The sequence below is a fragment of the Leucopleurus acutus genome (assembly GCF_964270905.1).
Source record: "Leucopleurus acutus genome assembly, chromosome: 11".
Taxonomy (NCBI): domain Eukaryota; kingdom Metazoa; phylum Chordata; class Mammalia; order Artiodactyla; family Delphinidae; genus Leucopleurus; species Leucopleurus acutus.
The window spans coordinates 99,769,466-99,792,181 of record NC_139152.1 but is presented as its reverse complement, the minus strand read 5'-3'; the positions used below and the strand labels follow the sequence as shown (position 1 = coordinate 99,792,181).

Sequence of the window (22,716 nt, the reverse complement as noted above, 5' to 3'; positions counted from 1 at the left end):
CCACCATCCATGCTGAAGGTGGTGTCAGGATACCCCATAAATCCAGTCTCTTCTGACCCAGGGTTTTACAGAGGAATGGAGTTTGGAGTCTGATAGGCTGAATTTGAATCCCTTCTTTATCTCTAAAAAGTTGTGTGACTTTGGGCAGTCGAGTTCCTCTCTCTGAGCCCAGTTTGCGTGTCTCTAAATCGGGCAAGACCACACCCCCCCGGCTGGGTTCCCAGAAGGAATAAACGAAGCACCAGTTTTAGAATGCACGGGGCGTCAGTGCATCTGGTGGTCTCTCCTTCCCACTGAAGAGAATCCTTATTTCTCCCCAGCAACTTCTAGAGGTGATCAGAATGCCCACGACGGACCCCATCAGCAGAGGTCCGTGACGTGCCCGCTGGGCTGAGCGTGGGGCGTGGGGCATGGGGGGTGCTTGAGCCCCACTTCCTAGGGGGCGGGCAAGCCGTCAGAAATGATGTGAGTTGGAAGCTTTTCCAACACACGTGCTGGACCCCGCCCAGAACCTTGGGAGGCAGGAGGGTTTTGAGAAGGCCTTGGGGAATATTCGCAGGCTCTTTGCCAGTCGGGATCCCCCCTCTTGAAAGACTCCCCTGCACAGGCCATCGGGAGGACCACAAAGCTGTTTATTTTCCCACCTATGATGGATGCAGGGTGCGGAAAACCCAGAGATTCCTTTGGTGAACATACTGGAGCCACACACAAACCTAACTGGCTCTGTCTTTACTGAGGGATTCTTCTGTCTCCACAGAACTGTAATTTACCTTAGAAGTGCTCCCCAAGGCACTGTGGCACGCTGCTTCTGGGCAGAGTTTACCATACCTGCTCTTCTTTGGCAGCTGCGTCCTTAGAATTGGACATACAAAATCTGATTGGCAAAAAAAGCACCAAATGTCAAATTTCATAAAATCAGGGCAAGAACTGGTCTTCTCTTAGCATTTGGACTACCTGCCCCCTGAAAAATGTCTTGTTTTCCCTTGGTCCTTAGCAATGCCCAGCCCAGAGGCAGAAAAAGGGAGCAAAATTTAACTTTCGCATTAAAAAATAAGCAAAGTTTTCAACCAAACAGTTAGGTAATTGGACTCATTATTTAAACACCAAAATACAAACGATGGACTTATTCATCTGGCCCAGCTTAATACATGTCGGCCTAACACTACAAACAAATACATAAAATCAAGCTATGTCTGGGTGGTACAAACAGGGACAGGGCGTTGTCATCGTCAGCAATGACTTGGCCTCGAGGCATAGGCTTGGCTGCGCTGTGAGCTGGCCCTCAGAACCAGTACTCAGAGACGAAGATGTGGACGTTGACGACATTTCGGTGGGACACCACGCCCCCGACCACGTAGTTCATCTCTAGCTTCAGGACAGCGTGAAATGGGCCCACAATGGGCCGCACCTGGCGCACAACACCTGGGGAGAGAGCAGAAGGTGTTCTGGGAGTTAGCAGGGACCGAAGGAACACGGAGATCTGGGAAATGATTTCCCTCCAGGAATTTCACAGCTAGAGGAGGCCTTAGGCCTCATCAAGTCCCACCTGAACCAGATGCTTAGCATCTCCCTCCAAGTGGTCACTCCCGGGCTCTGCTGCCACCTCTAGGAACGAGTGACAGTGAGCTCACCACAACGTTTCCACTGTGTGCAGCTCAGAGTGTGAGGGAATCTGTGCGTGTGGGCTTTGGAGTCAGATGCCTTGGCGTCAACACCAGCTTCTGTTCTGAGCCCAGGCTCCCTCCTCTACCACCATCTACGTGACCGAGGATTTAAGAGTCTAGATAAAGGGCCTGGCATGGAGTAGATGCCCAGTAGACACCTGTCCCACTCCCTTCTACCCACTGTGCCCAGTTGTAACCCTTGGGAAGAAATAAAGCAGGTATGATCCTCTTCTCTCAATCCCTCCCATTGAGGATTGCAGTGGGGTCCCAGAAACGCTTGATCTGAGCAGAGAAGTCCCGATTCCCCATGGGACATACTCCTGGCTCCCTCGCTCTCCACACTTCTTTTCTGGAGGGTGACACCTAAGTTCATTGTTCCGTGTTCATGGTAACAAGTACGCAAGAGGCGGCTCAGGTCCAGCCCGAGCAGGGCAAGCAGAAATGGGACAGGTGGCAGAGTGGAGACAGGTGTCCATTCTGGGGAAGCAGAAACCTGTGTGAAGCTGCTGGGGGTGGCGAGGAGTTCTGCCTGGACCAGATAGGGGCCAGGCAAAGGTCATGACCCGAGGCCTCCCCTGTCAAGGCTCAGAGTACAGGGCAGACAAGCTCAGCTCAGTCACAGTGGAAGAAGGAACAACCCCAGGCGTTCTGCAGACTTGCAGGGGAGCGGGGTTGGGTGGTACGAGTGGATTCCGTAAGTCTCCCCAGACCTGTGCCTGGAAGCTCCACGTCTCCAGGCCGGACCCTGCCGCCACTGCCTGGCCATGCAGCACAACCCCAAGGCTCACGGAGAGAATATGCTCCTGCGCTCTGGGACCAGACAGATGGGGCTAAGGTGAGTGCTATCCACCTGCGTGGACTTGGAGAGACCACCGTTCTCTCTGGGCCCCAGATTCCTCAGTGAGCATATGATGCCACCTGACCCCGTGCTTCTGCACTGTGTGTTCCAGACACCCCAGCACAGCGTCTGCCAAGGTGTGAGCTCCAGGTGTGCAGGGCTACCTCCCCACCAGACCAGCGGGCTCAGTGCTTCATTTCCACTTGAGTTCATGCATTTCCTCAACTGGTACCAGACACTGTTCCCGGTGACACCGAGAAAATGAAAAGAATCCTGGCTTCAAAGCTGGTGGCAGATCTAGATGAGTGCCGTGCTCTGATAGAAGTCTGCATGTTGTCCAGCAGGGGCAAAGATGGATGTGAGCATGGCTAGGGGATCAGGAAAGGCTTCCTGGAGGAGGTGGCCCTCCCTGCAGATCTTCAGTGCCTGGCACAGAGCAGGTGCCACCCATAGCTGTTGACATTTAGGAAAGGTCACTCCTCCATCATACCCGCTCTGATATTAGGACTTCCCCAAAGTCACGTGGCGCAGGGGTGTGCTGGAGCGGCCAGCCCTCTACTTGTGCCACATGACAATCTCCATGGCCGATCTCAAGCCACCAACATGACGTCACACAAGGCAGGGTGGGAAAGAGCGCTCAGTGCCCGTACACCACTGCAGGGATGCCCGCAGAGAACACCCTGGAGCCTGCAGCTCCTCCACCGCATGCTGAGAAAGAGCCACTGACTGTCTGCTGCATCCACTGATTCCAAGCTGGTCTCTACAAACAGCCCTGCCACAGACCTGGGAAATGTGCACATGGGGCAGAGCAGTCAGGCCCCTGACATCCGTCCCGCGAGGAGCGAAGGCTCCAGGGAGACCGAAGTGTCCCTAAGGCCTTCTGACCAGCGGTCAGTTCCCAGTCAGGACCACCAAGTTCATGCTCAGAAGGGGAATTTGGGCACGCCATCCCCCCTTTCACTCCCTGAGCTTGAGTTTCAAAAGTGAAATGCCCAGCAGCAGGGCGGAATTCCAAGCTATTCTAAGCAAACAAGGGCTTTAGCTCTGATGGAGAGATAAGCACAGGCTTCTGCGGGCTGTCAGCACCCTTTCTCTGCCCCTACTTGGTGATGACATGGCAGCTCTGTCCTGTTTGAACGCCCATGAACATCTTCAGCTCCCGGCTAAAGATGCGGGCTTGTCACCACCCTCAGTACGACCGGGCCACTCCCACTTGCCCTTCCCTGGGCACTGGCTGGACCTGGGTCAGCGTGGCCCCTGTGGGGGGTGCGGCCCCAAGCTCTCCTGCCTCCTCAGTAGCCCCATCAGTGTCACCCTCTTCTCTCCCCAGGCCTGAGACCACCACGGGCGCCCACCAGCCTCAGTGGCCTGGGTTACCTGCCGACGGCATCCATCCCAGGGGCGGTGCTCAGAGGGGCTCGGGGGGCTTGAAGGAGAGGGGTGAGAGGCTGCGCGAGCCTGACAACTATTTTAGGACAGAGAGCAACGGAGGTGGAGGGAACGCTTCTGCAAGCTATGATCCGATATATATTTATTTCTATATATTATTATTATATTAAATATCATATAATTAATATATGATATAGAAATATAGTTTATTATAAATACAAAATATATATTATAACCATATATAAAAATATAAGTGAGCTTATTTAAAATAGATCAAAATCTAATTTATATATAAATACTATTATAAAGTATAGTATTTATTTTATATTTATATAATTTTTGCATATATCCATATATTTTATATAGATGTTTATATAATTTATATTACTATTATATAAAATACAATTTATATATTAATATATAAATATGTATTATTATAAATGTATATATAAAATGTAAATATTACAAAATAATTATATCACACACACGCACATTTAAATGAAGATTCCTGGCTGCGTGTGGGAGCTCTGGTAGCATCAACAGTTCAGACCCACAGAAGTTTCTGGGCCCACCTGTGTGTGCCGGGCACCGGGCTAAGGAGCTAGTGTAGAGAACATGAGGGGCTGTCCTTGGTGGGCTCAGCCTGGGGACAGAGAGGAAAGAGAAGGTGCTGATGCAGGGAGCTGGGCTCGAGGACAGGGTCATTCTAGCTGGATTATAAGACTGCAGTTCTTCAGGACAAAGGGTTGGAGTCCAGCCGACCTCGGTCAGTAGCATGACCCCAGGTTAGTTATCCAACCTTTCTGAGTCCTCATTACCTCTCCTGTGAAACAAGGATTAAACACAGCAACCTTCAGGGACTTCCCCGGCAGTCCAGTGGTTAGGACTCCGGCTTCTATTGCCAAGGGCGCGGGTTTGATCCCTGGTTGGGGAACTAAGATCCCATGTGCCACACGGTGCGGCCAAAAAACGAAAAACAATAGCCAACTTCAGAATCAGAAACAAAACCATCCCAAGGCCATCCTGCCGCTTCTCCCTCAGAAGTGACTGCTGGATGTCACGAAGCTTCCCAACGTTCAAATGTGATCTGATTTTCAGTTAAAATAGAGCTGAATTCTTACATGATTGAACAATATGGCAAGAGTTGAATATTTTTATTGGATTGACTTAAAAATTTATGAGAAAGGAAAGCTCTGAATGTGTAGAAAATGTACCTAAACATGTCGTGTTAGGGCACTTCACGAGGTTTAGTTTCTACGATGGCCAAAGCCCAGAACTGCATGCTGTCGGCTGGTTGTTCCGACTGTAAACAGCTAAGAGACAAGTGAAACACTGAAGGAAGCAAAGGGCTGTTCTAATGAAAAGCGTGTTGAGAAGGGGCTGAATACAGATACAGGGCACACTCAGGGCCTGGATTTTCTCAGGATCTTTGCATTTAACAAACGAAATGATTAAGGTGGAAGAAATAGATGTGCCGCAAGGGTTAAAGAAATCGTCGTAGGCGTGTACACAGCAGGGGCTGAGGAATGTGCCTCCCTTCCCACTCCTCCAGAATCAGCTGCTCTGTCCCTCTCCTCTGCCCTGAGGTCCACATTGAATCTCCAACTCTATCCATAACCTTAGTCAGCCCTAGTTTCCCAGGCTACCCACGCCCACTCAGTAGACCTGACCGCTTCTTCTTCAGCCTAGCCACACTTCCTGGGGGCTCTGATTGGGTGAACACGCTCCCTTCATTCCCAGGTTACTTCAAGCCTGAGTTCCACCTCCTTGTCTTCATCTTCACTGAACCTAGACTTTCTCTTGATATCACTTCTTTCTTCACAGCTTTCCTACCCATCCATCCATCCGCCCATCCATCCATCCATCATCCATCCACCCACCCATCCATCCATCCATCCACCCACCCATCCATCCACCCATCCATCCACCCACCCATCCATCCATCCATCCATCCATCCATCCATCCATCCACCCATCCATCCATCCATCTACCCATCTATCCATCCACCCATGCATACACCCATCCACCCACCCATCTACCCACCCATCCGCCCACCCATCCATCCATCCATCCATCCATCCATCCATCCATCCATCCACCCATCCATCCATCCATCCACCCATCTATCCATCCACCCATGCATACACCCATCCACCCACCCATCTACCCACCCATCCGCCCACCCATCCATCCATCCATCCATCCATCCACCCATCCACCCATCCATCCATCCATCCACCCATCCATCCATCCATCCATCCATCCATTCAATAGGGGCCATTCTGCACGGGGGAGGTTTAAGGAAGATTCTACAGAGGAGCTGACTTCAAATCAGATTTTGAAGAGTAAGTAGGAGCTAAGGACATGTGCAAAGGCCAAAAGTATGAAGGTTCGGGTCAGCTCTGGGAACAGTGTTAATCTTGGGGAAGACAGATGGGTGAGGCTGAGAAGGTGGTAAAGGGCTTCTCCAGGGACCTCACACCTCGTCAGGCTCACAGAACCCAGAACCCAGGTCAGCAGTTTCCTGACTTCCGCCCCAACGCCGATTCTAGACCAGCGTTCTTTCAGAATTACCAACAACGTTCCCAGTGCAGGGAAACAAGAGAGGGAAGAAGAGAAACCCTTACTGCCCATATGTGGCATCACAAACATTAGAAACTGGACCTCCACCAGGGGTCCGAGTCCATCGTCCACTTGATTCTACAGAGATATAGCTGGCATCTGCTATGTGCCAGGCACCGGGGACCAGCCAGACTGCCTGTGTCCTCTTTCCTGAAGCCTCCGCAGCCCCACTCTGGTCTCCCTCGGCTGTAGCCCTGCATCTGCCCAGTGCAGGGAATATTCACAGTTGGCTCCCCCTTCCCAGGCAGGGTCTGCATCATACTCGTCTCTGTCTCACTGTCCTCAGCCCAGGGCCTGGGGCAGGACACAGCAGGAGCACCATTAAGGTTACTGAGTGAAATGAAGGCAGAGGAAGAAAGAAGGAGAGAGAAAAGAGGAGAGAGGAAAGAAGGGACACCAGTCCTTGAGGGCCCCTCAAAACTGTCCTGAAGGAAAGGGGGCCACTGAAGGCTCCGAGTGAGAGCAACTTTATGTGCAATGACCATTCCAGCAGCAAAATGCAGGACAAAGGGAGAGCTGCCTTTCCATCACGACTGCCTTGTCCATCTTACCTGCTGGAGTATGTACCTCCCTACCTTTCAAGAGCCCCAGGAAAAAAAAAAGGCCATGATGCTGAGTTCAACTGTGTTAATCTTCCAAATCCTCATCCTTGGCATTTCTGCTTCGGGTCTCAGACACTGCTGGTATTCCTCGGCGTGTCTGTGCCTCTTAAAGATATAATTAAGCCTTTTTTTCCCTTTGAAAAATGTAGGTCCCCTCAGGCACTTCATCTTCATGTCTCGTCTCTGCTTTGTAAATTGCAGCTGATGTGCGGGGGATGCAGAAGCCTGAACACGGAGCACAAGAGTCCAGAGGGAGACCTCCGTCACCTCTCGGGGACTGTGGTCTGGATTCCAGGCCCCTGAAGCCATCTCCAAGCTTCTGCTGCTTGACTGAGGTTGCAACTGATTGTCTCCCCGTTGTTTATAAGGAGGAAGACCAGCCACGGAGTGTCTCACCAGCATGAGACACTGATCTATAAAGAGACCTGGAGTCACAGCTTAGGTTCCTATGCTGGTTCCTTAGCGACCAGCCGTGTGACCTTGTACGAGTCACCGTCTTTCTGAAGTTCAGCCTCCAACTCACAAGTCCTGTGATTCCACAACCGACCAAGTGAAATGGCGTGAACAGAGTTGCCAAAGAGTATCTGGACAAAAAAGATGATCAATCTAGAGACTGCATGATATCTCATGCCAGTGGAAATTGTGCTTTTCAAAAGACAGAGATTCCAGTTAGAAAAGGAAGAGGTAAGAAAGCCACATGTCGGGACTTCCCTGGTGGTGCAGTGGTTAAGAATCCACCTGCCAATGCAGGGGACACGGGTTGGAGCCCTGGTCCGGGAGGATCCCACATGCCGCGGAGCAACTAAGCCCGTGCGTCACAACTACTGAGCCTGCGCTCTAGAGCCCGTGAGCCACGACTACTGGAGCCCGCGTGCCACGACTACTGAAGCCCCGCGCCTAGAGCCCGTGCTCTGCAACAAGAGAAGCCACCACAATGAGAAGCCCGCACACCACAACAAAGAGTAGCCCCTGCTCGCCGCAACTAGAGAAAGCCCGCGTGCAGCAACGAAGACCCAAAGCAGCCAATAAATAAATTTATTAAAAAAAAAGAAAGCCACATGTCCACATCATAAAAGAATAAGAAGTGATCACTACCTGAAATCAGGTTATAGAGTCATTTTTCTTCTTGGTTATCACAGTCTCCCCACTGCAGTGTGAGGCCAGAGGCCAATGGCACTGTCTTTCCTGGTCACTCTTGTATCTCTCGTTCTTGAACATAGTAGGTCCTTGGTTCCACTATGGACCGGACACACAGGAGGCACTCGGTACATGAATTGCTAAATGAATGAATGAACTAAAGATCGAAGTGCTAAGCACAATTTATAAAGTTGAAAGTTACCACCCAGAAATGAAAGTGTCGGAAAGAAATGAACAATAGTCAAAAGTCACTGGCTTTTCAGGCGTTGACCGCATGGCAGGAGAAAGGCGACACGTGACAGCCAGGTCTCACTGTCTGGCCCTGGTGGCCACCACACAGAGCCACGAACAGGGGGAAGGTGACGAGTGGGCCTGTGTGGACAAGGTGCTGGAACCCAGGAGCTCAGGAGGCCCAGGTGGTCTTGCCAAACACTAACACGATGGGCGACTAGAAAGGAGCAAACCATCACCCAGATCTCGGGAAATCTGCCTTGATAGGAATAACGATCTCTGCAGGCTAGCATTAACAGCACAGACCAAAAGCAAAGAGGAAAAATCAGGAACACGAGGAAATGCGGTCCATACTTCTAAAGCAAACAGTCTAGAGTACTGATGGGCTTGGAAGGAGGTCCACAGCAGGGGAGGGAAACAGAAACGGAGGGGCCCCACGTGTCCACTGCTCCATCCTGTTCTCCCCACACTGCTAGTGGGGAAGAATCATCGCCTTCCTTCCACTGGGGACGAGAATGAGGTTCTGGGGGCTGTATGTCCCGGATCACACAGCCCTCAGGGCACGGCGTCCATCCAGCCAGGACTGACCCCGAGCCCAGCTCTCTCCGCCCCACGGCATCTGCTCTCTCCTCACGGTGTGACGTGGTACGGAGGAAACTTTACTGCTGAGTCATCGCTATAGGGCAAAAATGGCAGAAAGGAACTAGAGGGTAATCACATCACTCACTGGCAGGGAAGGAATGGAGTTCCTGACACCCTGTCTTCTCTTCTTGCCCTGAAAAACGCTCAGGTAGGAGCTTAGAAGGAGGGGGACAGGTGTCTGGGCCACATATTCAAATATCAAATGGCACCCAACGTGCCTCAGCAGAACTTATCCTCCCGATTTCTTGATTATTACAAATGCGCTTTCTCCACGGGTCTCCTGTGAGCTAAACCGGACAGTTTGGACAGCTGTAAGCAACTAAGAGTCAACCCCCAGCCTCCACGTTTCCCTAGAGGAGAAACAGAAGAAATGTCAGCTCCGCCCTGAACTTTTCAGACTCCTTCCGGGACGCGGGTCCAAACATTTCCAGGGCGCGTGGTCGGTATGGTCCCCACCCCCATCCACTATCTCCTCTCCCTCATCTCAGCTACACTCGTTGGGGCCTCGTGGTCCGAGGTTCCAGGAAGAGCAAAGGAGGTTCCGGTGGTGAAGTGAGTTCTGAACCTCAGGGTACCAGCAACAGCAAAGCAGGTCCTGAACCCAGATCCCTGCCTGCTGCCCTTTCCACCAAGCCACATGCCCTCGCCAGAGGAAGAGGAGGCCTGGGCAGTTTTCCAGAAGGGATTTACCTTCTGATGCACCTGCTTTTACCAACTTGGCCAAAACTGTGACTGTGACGGGAAGGGTGAGAAACCCTTTCCTCTTCCTCTGTGTGTCCTCCCGCCTGGATCAGCCCCTACCCACGTGCCCGCTGGGGTCCCTCCCTGGCCCAGTCCCAAGCTCATCAGCTCACTCACATCTCTCCAGATGCCCCCAGACGGGCAACTGGAACTCCCCCCCTTCCCCCAAGCCCGATGCCCTTCCCCCAGGCCCCTGGGCCCGGCACTTGGAGTCCACAGGCCTCTTGCCCCAAGGCCAGAACTCTTCTCGACCCGCCGCCCAGCCCCTGGCCCACAGCAGGTGAGGTGCCCCTTGATTAGGCCCCGCCTCCCTGTCCAGCCTGGTTCCTCAGCACTGGCCGTACCCCGGCCACGCCAGACCCCTCGCAGACCGCCAAGATGAGCAAAAGCCACGAGAGGGCAGGAAGAGCAGGGGTCTGGCCAGCTCGGCCTGACTTAGACTCAAAGACGGGAAACTGCAGAGAGACGGGTCCCCCCTCTGCTTTGCAGGCGTTGAGGCTGTGCTACCTCCTTCTCCAGAGGCGATTAGGCCCCGAGGGATTAAGAGGCCCGCCTGGCTGGTGAGTGCAGCCTGGGGGCCCCGAGCCCCCCTGCTGCTGAGCTGCGCGGGTGCTGGGGTTACAGACAGTGAGAGCAGCGCAGGTCTGCGTCCTCACGGAGCTCTGGGCCCCCGGGGAGGCAGACACAGATGACGGGGCGTAGAGGCCGGTAAAGGCCAGCAAAGCTGCTTCGGCAGCGCTAAAGGGAAGCGCTCCGCTGGGACCCGCGACGGCGCCCGTGCGCGCATCACCAAGGACTTGACCTGGAGCTCGATTCTGAAGGACAGAAACAGGCCTCGGGGAGGGGCTCAGGTGGAGGATTTCTGCTCTCAGTTTCCCAAGTGGGTGAGAATTAGGGGGGAGGGGCGAGCAAGGAGGCTAGCAGGTGGGCAGCGGCTTGGTGGCCCCGAGGAGCTGAGACCCTTTCCTGGAGTGATGGGGTCACTGCCAGATCTCACAAGGAGGGGACATGCTGAGGTTTGGGGAGAACCATCCCTTTTTCTCCTTTCCTTCCCAAGAGGCACTAAGAATGAGCCCATTCAGGACACAGAGGGCTTCCTGCTGGCAGGGCGGCAGCCCGAAACACCCAAGCCTTCAGTTCCCTTTATCCCTGGCCAAGGCTCCACAGAGGCTCTTCCGGCACTGGATCCTCAGAAAGAGAATCATTTGACCAGCCAGTGACTGAATACTTGTTATGCAGTGACTCTATGTACTGTGTTCACGGCTACCAGGGATGCAGAGAAATTTCAGGACTGGGGTAGACCTCAAAGAGGAGGACTCTGCCTGCTGGTTCAAGGTCACAGAGGATGGTCACGGCAGCAGGAACCCCACACCGAGTCCCAACACGCTGTGTGCATGCCTCAGTCACGCCCCCTGAGCCTGGAACTCCCTCCGTGCCTCAGTTTCCTCACCTGGAGAATGGGGCCATCACCCACAGGCTTAAGTGACACAATACGTGTGTACAACATGCTGGAAGAGTGCCTGGCACATGGCAGGGGCCGAGGAGGGCTTGCTGTTAAGACAAAACTGTGATAATTGGGACCCCATACTTGGGGTCCTCAAGCCACAGGCACGGATTGGACGTTCCATCTGGAAACACCCAACTCTGAGGCCACAGGAAGCATTCTCCATGATAGTGGTTGACGGTGGGTGTCTGGGTCCTCTGTGTATATATGGTTGTCAGGTGAGGCCGTCGGAAGATTCATATCATCGTCAGACTCTTTTTTTCTAATTTTGCACAACATGCCTCTACTGCTGTTTGACTGAAAACACTTCATTTTCTTAAAAAAAAGAATAATTTATGAATGTGCCGGTGATATCAAAGGCTTTTCAAAAGGTGCATAACAGCAGCAGTAAGAGGGTCACAAATCATTCTGGACGCAGCCGATCCCCAGGAGAACCTCGGGAAATGCTAAGAGGCTGCTCTGGACTCACTTTAACCCCTTGGTTACTCTGGAAGCGAGCAGGCGAGTGTGACCCTGCAGCCTGCTGGGTGCCGGGCCCGGGTTACCTCCTAGTGGGTGTGTTGTGTGTGTGCATGCGTGCGTGTGCAAGAAAGAAAGACGAACAGGTGACGGGGGCATGGCACAAATGATCCCCTCGTAGGCTCTTGCCTCTAGGAATTCACAATCGGTGGAAGAGAAGAGTCAAGCAGAAACTCACAATGTCATGCCCACCACACCCTTCCTGCTGGCACCAGCGTTTCTCTGCTCCCACGCACGGCAGATCTTCTAGAAGGAGTCCCCAGAGCCACCTCCAGCACTCCCACTCCGCTGTCTCTCCCCTTGACCCCGCTGCACTGAGACAGCCTTGTCAAGGTCACCGTCAGCTGGGGCGGTACTGAATCCGATGGGGAATCCTTGGTCCTCATCTGACCAGACTCACCATCGTTGACACGGCTCACTGTGCCTCCTCCTGGGAAGGCCTCCTCCTCCAGGCTGGCCTCCTCTCCTGATCTCCCCGACCTCTGAGCACAGGATGCTGCAGCGCCTGGTCTCTGGCCTCCTCTCTCCTCCGTCCACACTCAATTCCTTGGCAAGCTTGTCTGGCCTTGGGGCTCCAACTACCATCCACGTGCTAACACCTCCCAGACTCACTTATTCTACCCCGCACGGCCACGGGTGTGCAACAAGCCCCTCAATCTTAATGTCGAAGGGAACTTCTGACCTCCGCAAAGCTGCCATGTCACAGCTCCCCTGGCTCACCTGATGACAACCCTAGTCTCCTTGTTCTTTAGGTGAAATCCAAGGGGTCATCCCTGCCTCGGCACCTAATTTGTCCGCAAAGCCTGGCACCACCTCCCAGCACATCTGGTATCTGTCTACTGTTTGCCCCTCCTGCCGGGGCCACATTGTCAAAACTACCGTCATCTCCAGCCTGGATCACTGAGCTAGCCGCAGTGTCTTCCTGAGCCCAGCTTCACCCCGGAGCCCAGAGGGAGCCTTTATAATATTAGGTCATCTCCCTCCTCGTCCCGAAACCCTCATGTGGCTCCCACCTCTCTCAGCAGAAAAGCCAGAGCCGTTCCGACAGCCTCAAGACCGTGCCTCTGCTCTAGCTGCAGCCTCCTTGCCGTGATTCAAACACGCCAGGCTCGCCGCTGCCTCAGGGACTTTGCACCTGCTGTTCCTGCTGCCTGGAGCTCTTCCTCCAGATCTCCGCATGGTTCATTTCCTCAGCTCCTCGGGTCTTAGGCGAATGTCTCCACCACCAGATGTACAGTTGCTGCTCCCCACACGCTGCCCCCCTCCTCTCCTGCCTCTGCATAACACTCGCCACCACCTGACAGTGTGGATACTATACTTGTTTCTTGTCTGCTGCTACCCTCTGGAATAAAACATGTATGAGGTAAGGATTCATGTCTGTCTGTCTGTCTTGGTCGTTGCTACATCCCCTGGAGCAGGGTTTGCACCCGTTGGACACACACGTTATTTGCTAGAAGAATGAGTATGACAGGAGTCCTATAAGAAGCTCATCCAGGGTGCCCTGGGAGCACAAAGGAAGGAGCTGCACACTCTGCCTGTGGGGGGCAGGGAGGGCATGTGAGACGAGGTGATGGCTGACTTGGGCTTTGAGGGATGAATAGGAGCTTACCAAGAGGAGAAGCAGGTGGATGCTATGGCTAAAGTTCAGGAGAAGAGAGAGGCCATAAAACGTCTGGGGTCTGGGGCACGGGCTGGGGTGGCTGGAGCAGAGTGGAGGGGAAAGGAAGGGATGAGAGCGCTGGACGCTGGGGAGGAGAAAAGCAGGCTGAGGCTGAGGACGTCTCTCCAGCCAGGCAGCAGGTTTGGACGTGAAAGCTGGGGTTTAAAACCTGACAGAACCAGCAGCTACTGGCTGTGGGTGGGGCTGGGGGGAGGAGGAGAGCAGAGGGTCCCTGGCTTCCAGCTTCAGGAACAGAGTAGCTGCAGCACATTTCCCCGTGACACGGAAGTGCTCTGCTAAGAGAGGAAGATGCTCTGGCCAGGCTCGCAGGACCTCACAGCCAGGCGAAGACATCGGAGGCAGGTGTGAGAAGCAGCCCATGTGACGCATGGGTCCAGGGGCAGGAGCGGGCAGGTGTCCAGCGAGGATCCCTGTGGCCCCTGTGTGCCCCCCTCGGGGTGGGGGGCTCAAAAGCAGGGCTGTGCCCCAGTGGACCCCTCTGAGCCCTGAGAGTCCTGCCCGAGCCAGAGGGCTGCCTGGGGGGTGGCCTCTGAGAGCTTCTGCACCTGTGAAACTGGGTGTCAGAAGCCCTCCTCACAGGGCTTTGCAGGGGGAATAGCTGCATTTCTACGAGTCAGGACGGCGCTGGGCCTGACGCCTACGAACCCATCTCTGCTCCGCGGGGTCCCAGCGCAGGAAGCACAAAAAGTGTCAAAGTTTGTCCCCCTCTCGCACCCCATCTCACCCCTCTGAGAGACCCCCGCCTGCCCTCCCCGCACGGCCAGCCTCCAGGTGAAGTCGGGCCGAGGCCCGTCCCTGCGCTGTCGCCTGGGAAACAACTTGGCTGTTGGCCAGGGTGTGGCCCCCACCCCCCACCCCCTGGTGACGGGGCTGTGCCTCCCGGAGAAGAGAAAGCGCCTAATCCCCGGGATTTGCCGTGAAAGCCGGGACAGGGCGGATCACTCATCACTGGCAGGGATGGCTGCGCTGTTGTTTTTAGGTGGAATTTCTGAATCTCATTCGTAATGTGTACTGATCCCGGGCCAAGCTTTCCGAATCAGGCTGCCGGATGGGGTCAGCAGCGCATGTTTAACCCCTTAAGAGGTAATGATTTTGCAGAGGCGATCTGGGCCCTGGTAGCTGGGACCACTGAGGGTAACTTGAAGCCAGATGGCCGGGCGAACAAGCTCTTTGCTTTGCATGAGGCCTCGCCTGGCCAGGGGCAGAGGCACAGCTAGGTTGGTATTTTTTTTTTTTTTTTTTTTTTGCGGTACGCGGGCCTCCCACCGCTGTGGCCCCTCCCGCCGCGGAGCACAGGCTCCGGACGCGCAGGCTCAGCGGCCATGGCTCACGGGCCTAGCCGCTCCACGGCATGTGGGATCCTCCCAGACCGGGGCACGAACCCGTGTCCCCTGCATCGGCAGGCGGACTCCCAACCACTGCACCACCAGGGAAGCCCTAGGCTGGTATCTTCACTCACAAGCTCTTGTACTGGGGCTGCTATGTACAGCTGACTAGGTTGTGCACTGCACATAGAAGCAGCTGCGAATGGTCCCCCCTAGGGTTTCTCAGTGCACAACATATTCAACTGTACATGGCAGCCCTGACACACACCACTTGTCTCTCCCACTGAGACATTAACAGGCACAGAGCCTACTGCAGAAAAACAAGCACTTTCTGCTATAGGAATTCCGATGGCAGGATGCTAGGGAAGCCAGGAGGCAGCTTCTTGAAAGCAGGACCTGGGGCTTGGGTGTAAATTTGTTCCTCAGCAGCCAGCCCAGGGCTCGGCGTGGAGTAGGAACCCAGGATGCTCTTGTCGAATGAGTGAGATAATTCAAGGATGACAGAACTCGGGAGGCACAGCCTCCATCATTCTGCTTCAGGGTGGGCCCGACTGGTCAGCCGAGGCCACGAGATGTGCCTATTACATAGCTCCCAGGTAGCTGGAGCCACTTTGGGGCGAACAGTCCTGGCACCGTCCCACGTGCCTCCCTCTGGCCTGCTGTCCTGTCCTCTCAGGGAGCTCCGAGCTCTCAGCAGCTCTCCCACTCCAAACGGCTTCCTCACAGTGGCTCATGTATCACCCTAACAACCTACCCAGTTATGTTAAAATACACACAACTCCTTCCAGTCCTCATAACCCGGCAAGGCAAGTATTATTATGGCAAGCTTGCTGAGAAGAAAACTGAGGCTCAGAGAGGTTATGAGACCTGCCTGAGGTCACACAGCTCGAAACAGAGAATCAAGCAAGAATTATGCCCAGAACATTTGAGCCCAAGTTCCATGCTCCCTCTGTGGCAGCAGAGACTCCACTGTGTTTTGACCAAAAAGGGCCACCCCAGCCACTGATATTTTCAAACTTAACTTGAAATAGGGTAATAATCCTTATATGCTCACAGATGAAACTTAGAGTGCTATTTCAAAATGCAAAAGGTTTTGGTTCCCTTTAGGAGGGGGAGTGAGGATATTGTTACGAGCGTGGTACAGACCGGGCAAACTTAGAGGCCCCGCATCTTGCTTCAGTACAGACAGCATCGGCATTGGGAAAAGGTTTGGGTTCCGTTAAGATTGAGTTCCTGCACACCTACTGCGTGCCAGGCGCTGCTAGGACCTGCCACGTAATCATTTCATCTAATGACAATAATGATGTCTGTGATTAGGGAATATCACTCCTCAACCTAATACAGGTAAGCAATCTCTGAGGTGAGCCAGCCAATCTCCATTCATTCAGACTTTACTGGGAGCAGGACTGGCTGCCACGGTGCCTCGCCAGGAGCTGAGGACGGGAGCGCTTCTGTTTCTCAGGGGACCCAGCGGAGGAAGCGGAGCTCAGGGAACAACCCAGAACAGACTCAACATACAGCATACCTGCTTGTCAGCTGCAGCCCGTGGGACCCCGGGCCAGCACGTCAGCCTTTTCTTATAGAAACAGTGATGCCAGCCAAGGATCAGGAAGGCTGTTCACAAAACCAACCAGTGGGTCTAAAAAGCAGCTTCCGCTGAGCGCTGTCTAGTTCCTATTGGCTTTGGGGAGGTTTTAGCAGAAATTGTGGCCAAGCTGACCCTCAATATAGACAGACTTTTGCTTCCCCTTCTTAGAAAAATAGTTAAAAAGAAGTAGTGAGCAGGGAGGGGTTGGGGAAGGCTGAGGCTCAGACACCAGCTGCCACCCAGCGGCCTGGGGAGTCCAGGGGTGGCCCCCAGTTGCTGGGGCTGATGCTACACTGCCTGTGCCCATCTCGCCAGGGTCCCCATGAGTCATCTCTCAGGAGCTATTACCTGAAAGACCCCTTCTGGAGCAGCCCCCGATTACAGCCAGTACTCTGCTGAGCGAAGAATGAAACCGGGGCTGGATAAGGAAGGCTTTGTAGTGGCCGGAGAATACCTCAGGCATTAATAGAGCATTTTCGCACAGGTCAAAAATGCATTCTTCATTTTTCATTGACAGCTGGTGAAAGAGGAATGCAACAGGGTGGCTGCAAGGGGCTTTACAGAGACAGCAGCTCAGCTCTGCTTCAGAGCCGCCTTTATCCCTGCGAAGAACTGGTTTTTAAAGGATACATTAGGGGAAAGTCTGGCCTTTTTCGGTTCTTAATCGACTTGGGGTACTTTCTTCTTCTTCTGTTATTTGGGGGAGGAATGAACTCAATGGCGGCTCGTACGCTGGGTAATTTTCCGGGACACGAACTCTCGGTAACTCTGCCCGAGTCAACACCAGCTGTCCGCAGGCTCCAGCTCTGGGTGTCTGGGGAAGACTGAGTTCTAGGCCTGCTCTGGCCCCAGCACCAGGGGGCCTAGGACAAGCCTCCTGCCCTTTCTGGCCATCGCTCCTTCATCCATTCACAAGTCTGCAAACAACCCGGGCCCTGTGGTTTTTCCATTGCTCAGTCTCAGGTGGTCATTTACTCTGCTCCCTCCTTTGCCCAAAGGAGGTGATCACATCCCCTGAGGCATCTGTAAGGACCAAGCAGGGATGCGGGGGTGAGCGAGCAGGGATACGGGGGTGAGCGTGCCCAGCGGTGGTTCCCAGGGCTGCTCAGACTGGTCTCAAGTCCATCGCAGGTGGACAGGCCTGTGTCCAGGGCCAGCGTGTGCCAGGGTGGCTACCCCCAGAGCCCAGAAGCTCCTGGAGGGCACAGAAGCTATTTGGTACATTAGAGGAGCAGGAAGGAGGTGGGGGTAGGGAAGCCCAGGGAAGAGACCCCAAGCAGACAAACGAGGCAGCGACCGGAGGGTATAGAGACCAGAGCCCAGCACAGCCTGGGTCCCACCTCAGCGAGACCCTGCCCTCTCTGGCCTTGGTCCTCCACCTGGGAGAGGGCATTGGTAAACTCCAGGGGCCCAACCGGACGGGACGTCCAGCAAATGTCCTGAGAAGTTGAAGAGGCCGGGCCTACCCAGGAGGCTGGATCACAGGCAGGATGAATTCCCAAGGGCCAGCCTGGGCCCTCCCCCAGCACCAGAATCCAAAGACCGGGGCCCATGTGACGAAGCACAGTGAGGAGAGAGGCTGCTCTGTCTCTGCGGCCTGGGCGTCGCCTCTCACACCAGGGGTCTGTCCTGTTCCCCACCTTACCCCGAGTCACCCTGGGAAGATCGGCCAGCCCCCTTGCTGCCCCCTCTGCCAAAGAAGAATTTGGAAGAGGTGGCCTCCAGGAGCCTCCAGGCTCTGAGATGCCAGGATTTGCTGCCCCAGGGGATGGGAAGCCAAGAAGTCGAGACTCCCAGGTGGGTTCTGTTTGGAGTATAGATGCGGCTAGAAAACTGTGCCGCTGAGCACCGGCTCCGGGCCTGGCCGCTGCCCAGCCCCCGGCGTGGGTCACTTCAGGAAGGCTTTAGCTGGGAAGTGAAGGCACACACGGTACAGAGCCCGCCCCCAGGGAGGCCTCGGCCGGAGACGCTCGCCACTGTCTCTCCACCGCCGCATTTTGATGATCTGTTTATGCGCCGCACACCCCCTCCCACCCTGGTGGAATGCAAAGCCCTTAGGGGCAGGGGCTGCGTGGTATTGACCCATCTCTGTACCCACAAGGCCGGGCCCAGGGCCTGGTACAGGGCGGGCTTGGGAAGAATGCAGAAATGCGAAGAATGAATGAGTGCATCGTCAGAAGGTTCTGATTCCAACTCCTGTGGTTCCGAGAGCTGTGAACTGCCCCAGGGTGGTCTGTGTTGCAGCCACACCTGCAGGCCCAGCGCCAAGCACAGGGCTGGCTCAAGGTGGGCTTCTGTGGGCCAGTTGACCCTACTTCCTCCTGTCTGCCCTCATCCCCAGGCGCCCGAAGGTCCCTTAAGTGTCTCTTCACCTAACGATGGGGAAACTGAGGCCCAGGGTGGGCAGTGACTGAAGCGCAAGCGGCAAGTTTTAAGCCCGCTGACGACCAAACTGCACGCCTTCCCCTCGGAATCCCAGTGCGAGCTGATGTACCATTAATTGTAATTAACTAATTATTCCTGCTGCCAACTAGCGGAGGAGGAGCCAGGGGTGGGGGCCCCCCAGATGAGTCAGTCATGTTTACAACATGCAAACCCACTTAAGAGCTTGTAAAGTCGCTATAGATGGCTCTTTGGCAACAGGGGAATAACCATTCCCTATCTGCAGCTGCAGCTCGACAACGGTGGTGGCTGGGGGCCTAGGGGACCGGGGTTCTGAGGTCCAACAGCGCCACCTACCGACCATGTTCCAAAATGCTCGGCTCCAGGACCAGTCGAGTGGGCGCTCAAGACCTCACAAAATCCAGGGGGCCTAAGAGACCACGAGGCCCACTCCTGCCCACCCTATGCACGACGAGGAGACGGAGGCCTAGGCGAGGACAGGCCTGGCCCTCAGTTGCTCAGCTGCTTTGAAAACGCGAGTCTACATTTAAGTCCAAAGTGGCAGATGTGATGGTTTTCATTCTCCATGAATTTGAAGTCTTTAAAGCGTGACAGTTCAGGAGAGGCACCGTGAACAGCTTCCCAGACGCACCCGCTTCTGCTTCTCCCCCTCCCGGCCAGCCCTCCTTCGGTGCTGAATCTCGGGGTGTGTGTGTGGGGGGGGGCTGTACGTGCACCTTGATGCGACTTCGGTCCTCCTACCCAATGACACGCGGGAGGGGACAAGACCGGACACCCTGCAAGGTGAGCCAGGCCCTGACGCCCGGTAGCTATTCCTCTGTTGCACCATAAGAATAAAGATCGTACCAGCTCCCACGATGGGGCAGCTGCGCCGAGTCCCCGGACCAGCGCTTTACCTGTGTGACCTTGTCTGAAATCCATGTTTGAAATCCATGAGATGCAGAGACCTAGTTAATCCACCCTTTGTAGGTCGGGAGACTGAGCCCACAGGGGTCTCCCCGAGAGCTGGCGGCTCCACCACCCTGATGCTCCTCACACTGTGATTGGCTGGGGTGTGTGTGTGGCAGGGGTTCCAGCTGAGCCCTGAAGGACCAGGGGACTCAGATGGGAGCCGGGCTGGTTCCCAACAGGCCTCGGCTAAGCCACTGGCTGGGAGGACGAGGGGGAGTCCAGGTGGACCTGCCGTCTCCGGCCACTCACCCACGGTCATGCCGTCCATGTAGCGCTTGATGATATCGAAGGAGTCGCGGAGGTTCCCGTCTGTTATGTCGAAGATGATGTCAGCGTGGTTGGCAGGATACGCGGGCGTGATGGCCCGGAGGAAGATGATTTCTGCAGAGAGAAGCACGGCATGGAGAGCGTGCAGCGCTGGGCCCTGGGACCCTGGAAATGCCCCCTAAGGCAATGAGGACCCAACATGAGGGACTCCCTGCATGGAGAAGGTGGAGGGCCCCTCAGGGGCCCTAGATCATAACCTGTCCCCCCTTCTCATCAACGGGGAAGCCGAGGCCTGGAGCGCCTGCGAGTCTTCCCTAAAGTCATGGAGCTGATCAGAAGCAGGGCTGGTGCTAAAGGAACTGGTGATGATTCGGGAGTCTCCCTGACGCTGGGGAGATGGGGAAGGGGGGTGGATGACGGGATATGGGCGAGAGGTCAGAAAGGGCAAGGGAGCAGGCTGGTCCCCTGCCCCACAGTGATGTGGGTCAGAAGCCACTTCTCGGGCCGGGCCGGGCAGTTTGGTGGCTGTATCCGTCTCCCGGGCCACCTGACACGAAGCCGGCAGCCTGCCCTGGGCGGGGAGCGCGAGGCCCCGATTTACCCCCGCTCTGTGTTGTCTCGGGTCGGGGGGGAATGTCCTCTCTCTGGGCCTCAGTTTCCTCATCTGTAAAGTGAACGAGGCAGCCCGCCAGGGCCTATCAAGGATCCTCTCAACGCTAATGGTCAAGGTCTGGACCGCCTGGGCCCAAGACGCCGACAGGTGTCTCTAACCACACCCAGTTCCCGTTAGAACAAGATCATGGATCGGCACTGGCCAGGAGGCCACAAAACCGGCCATTAGGGATTCGGGAAGGATTTGTGGTTTGGTGGAACTCGTCATTCTGCACAAGGCGAACAGCAGTCAGTGATTTTCTCCGACCCAAGTCCGCGCGCCCTGTGAAGATTCTGTGCCTCCCCTTTTCTAGAGGAAGGAGTGGGCAGGCGGGGCAAGGGCCACCGGCTCCCGCAGGCAAGCACATCCCCGGGGTGCCTCTGGTGCCCTCCCACCCCCGTGGCCAGGCTCCACGCTCCGGCATGTGCACCTGCATTACCCCCCAGGACCCCGCTGCCGCCTGTAAACACAGGGCAAACTGTCCGTCTTCCCTGAGATGGTCAGAGGGCCCTTTCTTATCACTGTGTCCCAGAGCCTGGCCCGAGCCTGACACATCGGAGGCTCAGTCGACGTCTACAGAGTGAATCCTCATGGCGAGCTCCCCTGAAGGCCTCCACAGAGGGAGGCGGTGTCTGGAGACCACACCAGCCCTGGCACGTGGGCTGCACACCCCGAAGCAAGGCATACAGAGAAGCACCCCATCCACAGCCCTCTGCCGGGCGCCAGGAGCCCGCTGCCTTGGGACTACCTGTGTGAAAAGGGGGCTGTGATGGCAGGTCTACACTGCAGGCCAGGAGCTGCCTGGGCGCAGGGCACACTGACTGCGTTACTGCTGGGCTCCCTGGGGCTGGTCTGGCCGCACCAGCCCATCTGCTCCTTAGTCTCCAGGATGATGCTTCTGTGTGCAAATAGCATCAGTCCCAACCCTCTACTGGCTCCCAAGGCCTAGGAGTTGAAGCCCCAACTCCAAGTGCAGCCTCCCGCTCTCACCCTTTCAGGCCCTCTCTTGCCAAGCCGTCCACCACTCCAGCCAGAAAAACTTGGCTTTGTTCCTTGAAGGTCTACACTCCGCACTCGCCTCCAGATGCCTCCATTCTCCCCACTTTCACTAAGTTGCCTCCTACTGACCCCTGAGGACCCAGAGTGGAGTCACTGCCTCCTGTAGGCCCCCATAGCCCCGCGCTTGGCACAGAATCAACACTTGATAGCTATTTGTTGAACAACTGTAACCCCTAAGAGGAGACCCCCGAACTGAGAGCTGGGAATGGGCTGGAACGGTACCGCCATGGAGTCTGGGGACACGGAGGAGATGCAGAGGCAGGGAGGGGTCTGCATTCCAAACCCCAAACCCACACCCCAACCAAGGAGTGGCTCCTGCAGGCCAAGCTCTCAACTTCCTGCCTGGCAAGGAAGCTCCTCCAGACGACGGCCTCCCCCGGGACCCCTACGCCGGTTCCAAGCCGTGGGAGCGGCCACTCACCTTCGGGGCGGGTGAACTCGCGGAAGGTGGGCAGCGACACGACAGTGTGGGAGATGGTGTGCACTGGGTCCAGCACGCAGGTGACGTCATTGGGGCGGCAGGACTTGATGCAGCGGACGGTGTCTGTCTTCTCTTGGCGGAGCCTGAGGGGAACCACAGCACAAGAAGCGATGGGAAAGGTGGAACCAGCACTTCCACAGAGACCGGGGTCCGGGGAGGACAAGCAGGTGGCCAGGCGGGACCACCTGTCCCAGAGATGGCTCCGTCGGAGACCCGCACTGGCCTCCGCAGCCCGGCTGCTCCGAGAGGATGCTTCTCTGCCCTTGCTGCAAACTGGACCAGAACCCAAACCCCCAAGACACGCCCCGGTTTCCGTCCGTCCCGGCTGGGATAAGCAAAGCTTTGCTATTTGCCAACTATACGAACTGAGCTTCAGTTTCTACAACTGCAAATCACATTCATTCATTCACTTGCTCAAC

At 55.4% G+C, this 22,716-nt stretch overlaps 1 protein-coding gene across 1 annotated transcript in view; it reads right to left on the bottom strand.

Annotated features, from left to right (window-relative positions):
* Window positions 1-1,084: 1,084 nt before the first annotated feature.
* The window catches only part of FBLN1 (fibulin 1), a gene marked incomplete at its 5' end in the record, with an annotated part of 79,388 nt that continues 57,756 nt past the window's right edge, over window positions 1,085-22,716 (bottom strand). The window contains 3 exons of the mRNA XM_082849979.1: window positions 1,085-1,422; window positions 20,088-20,219; window positions 22,238-22,380. Of these exons, the coding sequence (XP_082706105.1) occupies window positions 1,283-1,422; window positions 20,088-20,219; window positions 22,238-22,380 (415 nt within the window). The 3' untranslated portion in view covers window positions 1,085-1,282. The remainder of the gene's footprint in view (window positions 1,423-20,087; window positions 20,220-22,237; window positions 22,381-22,716) is intronic.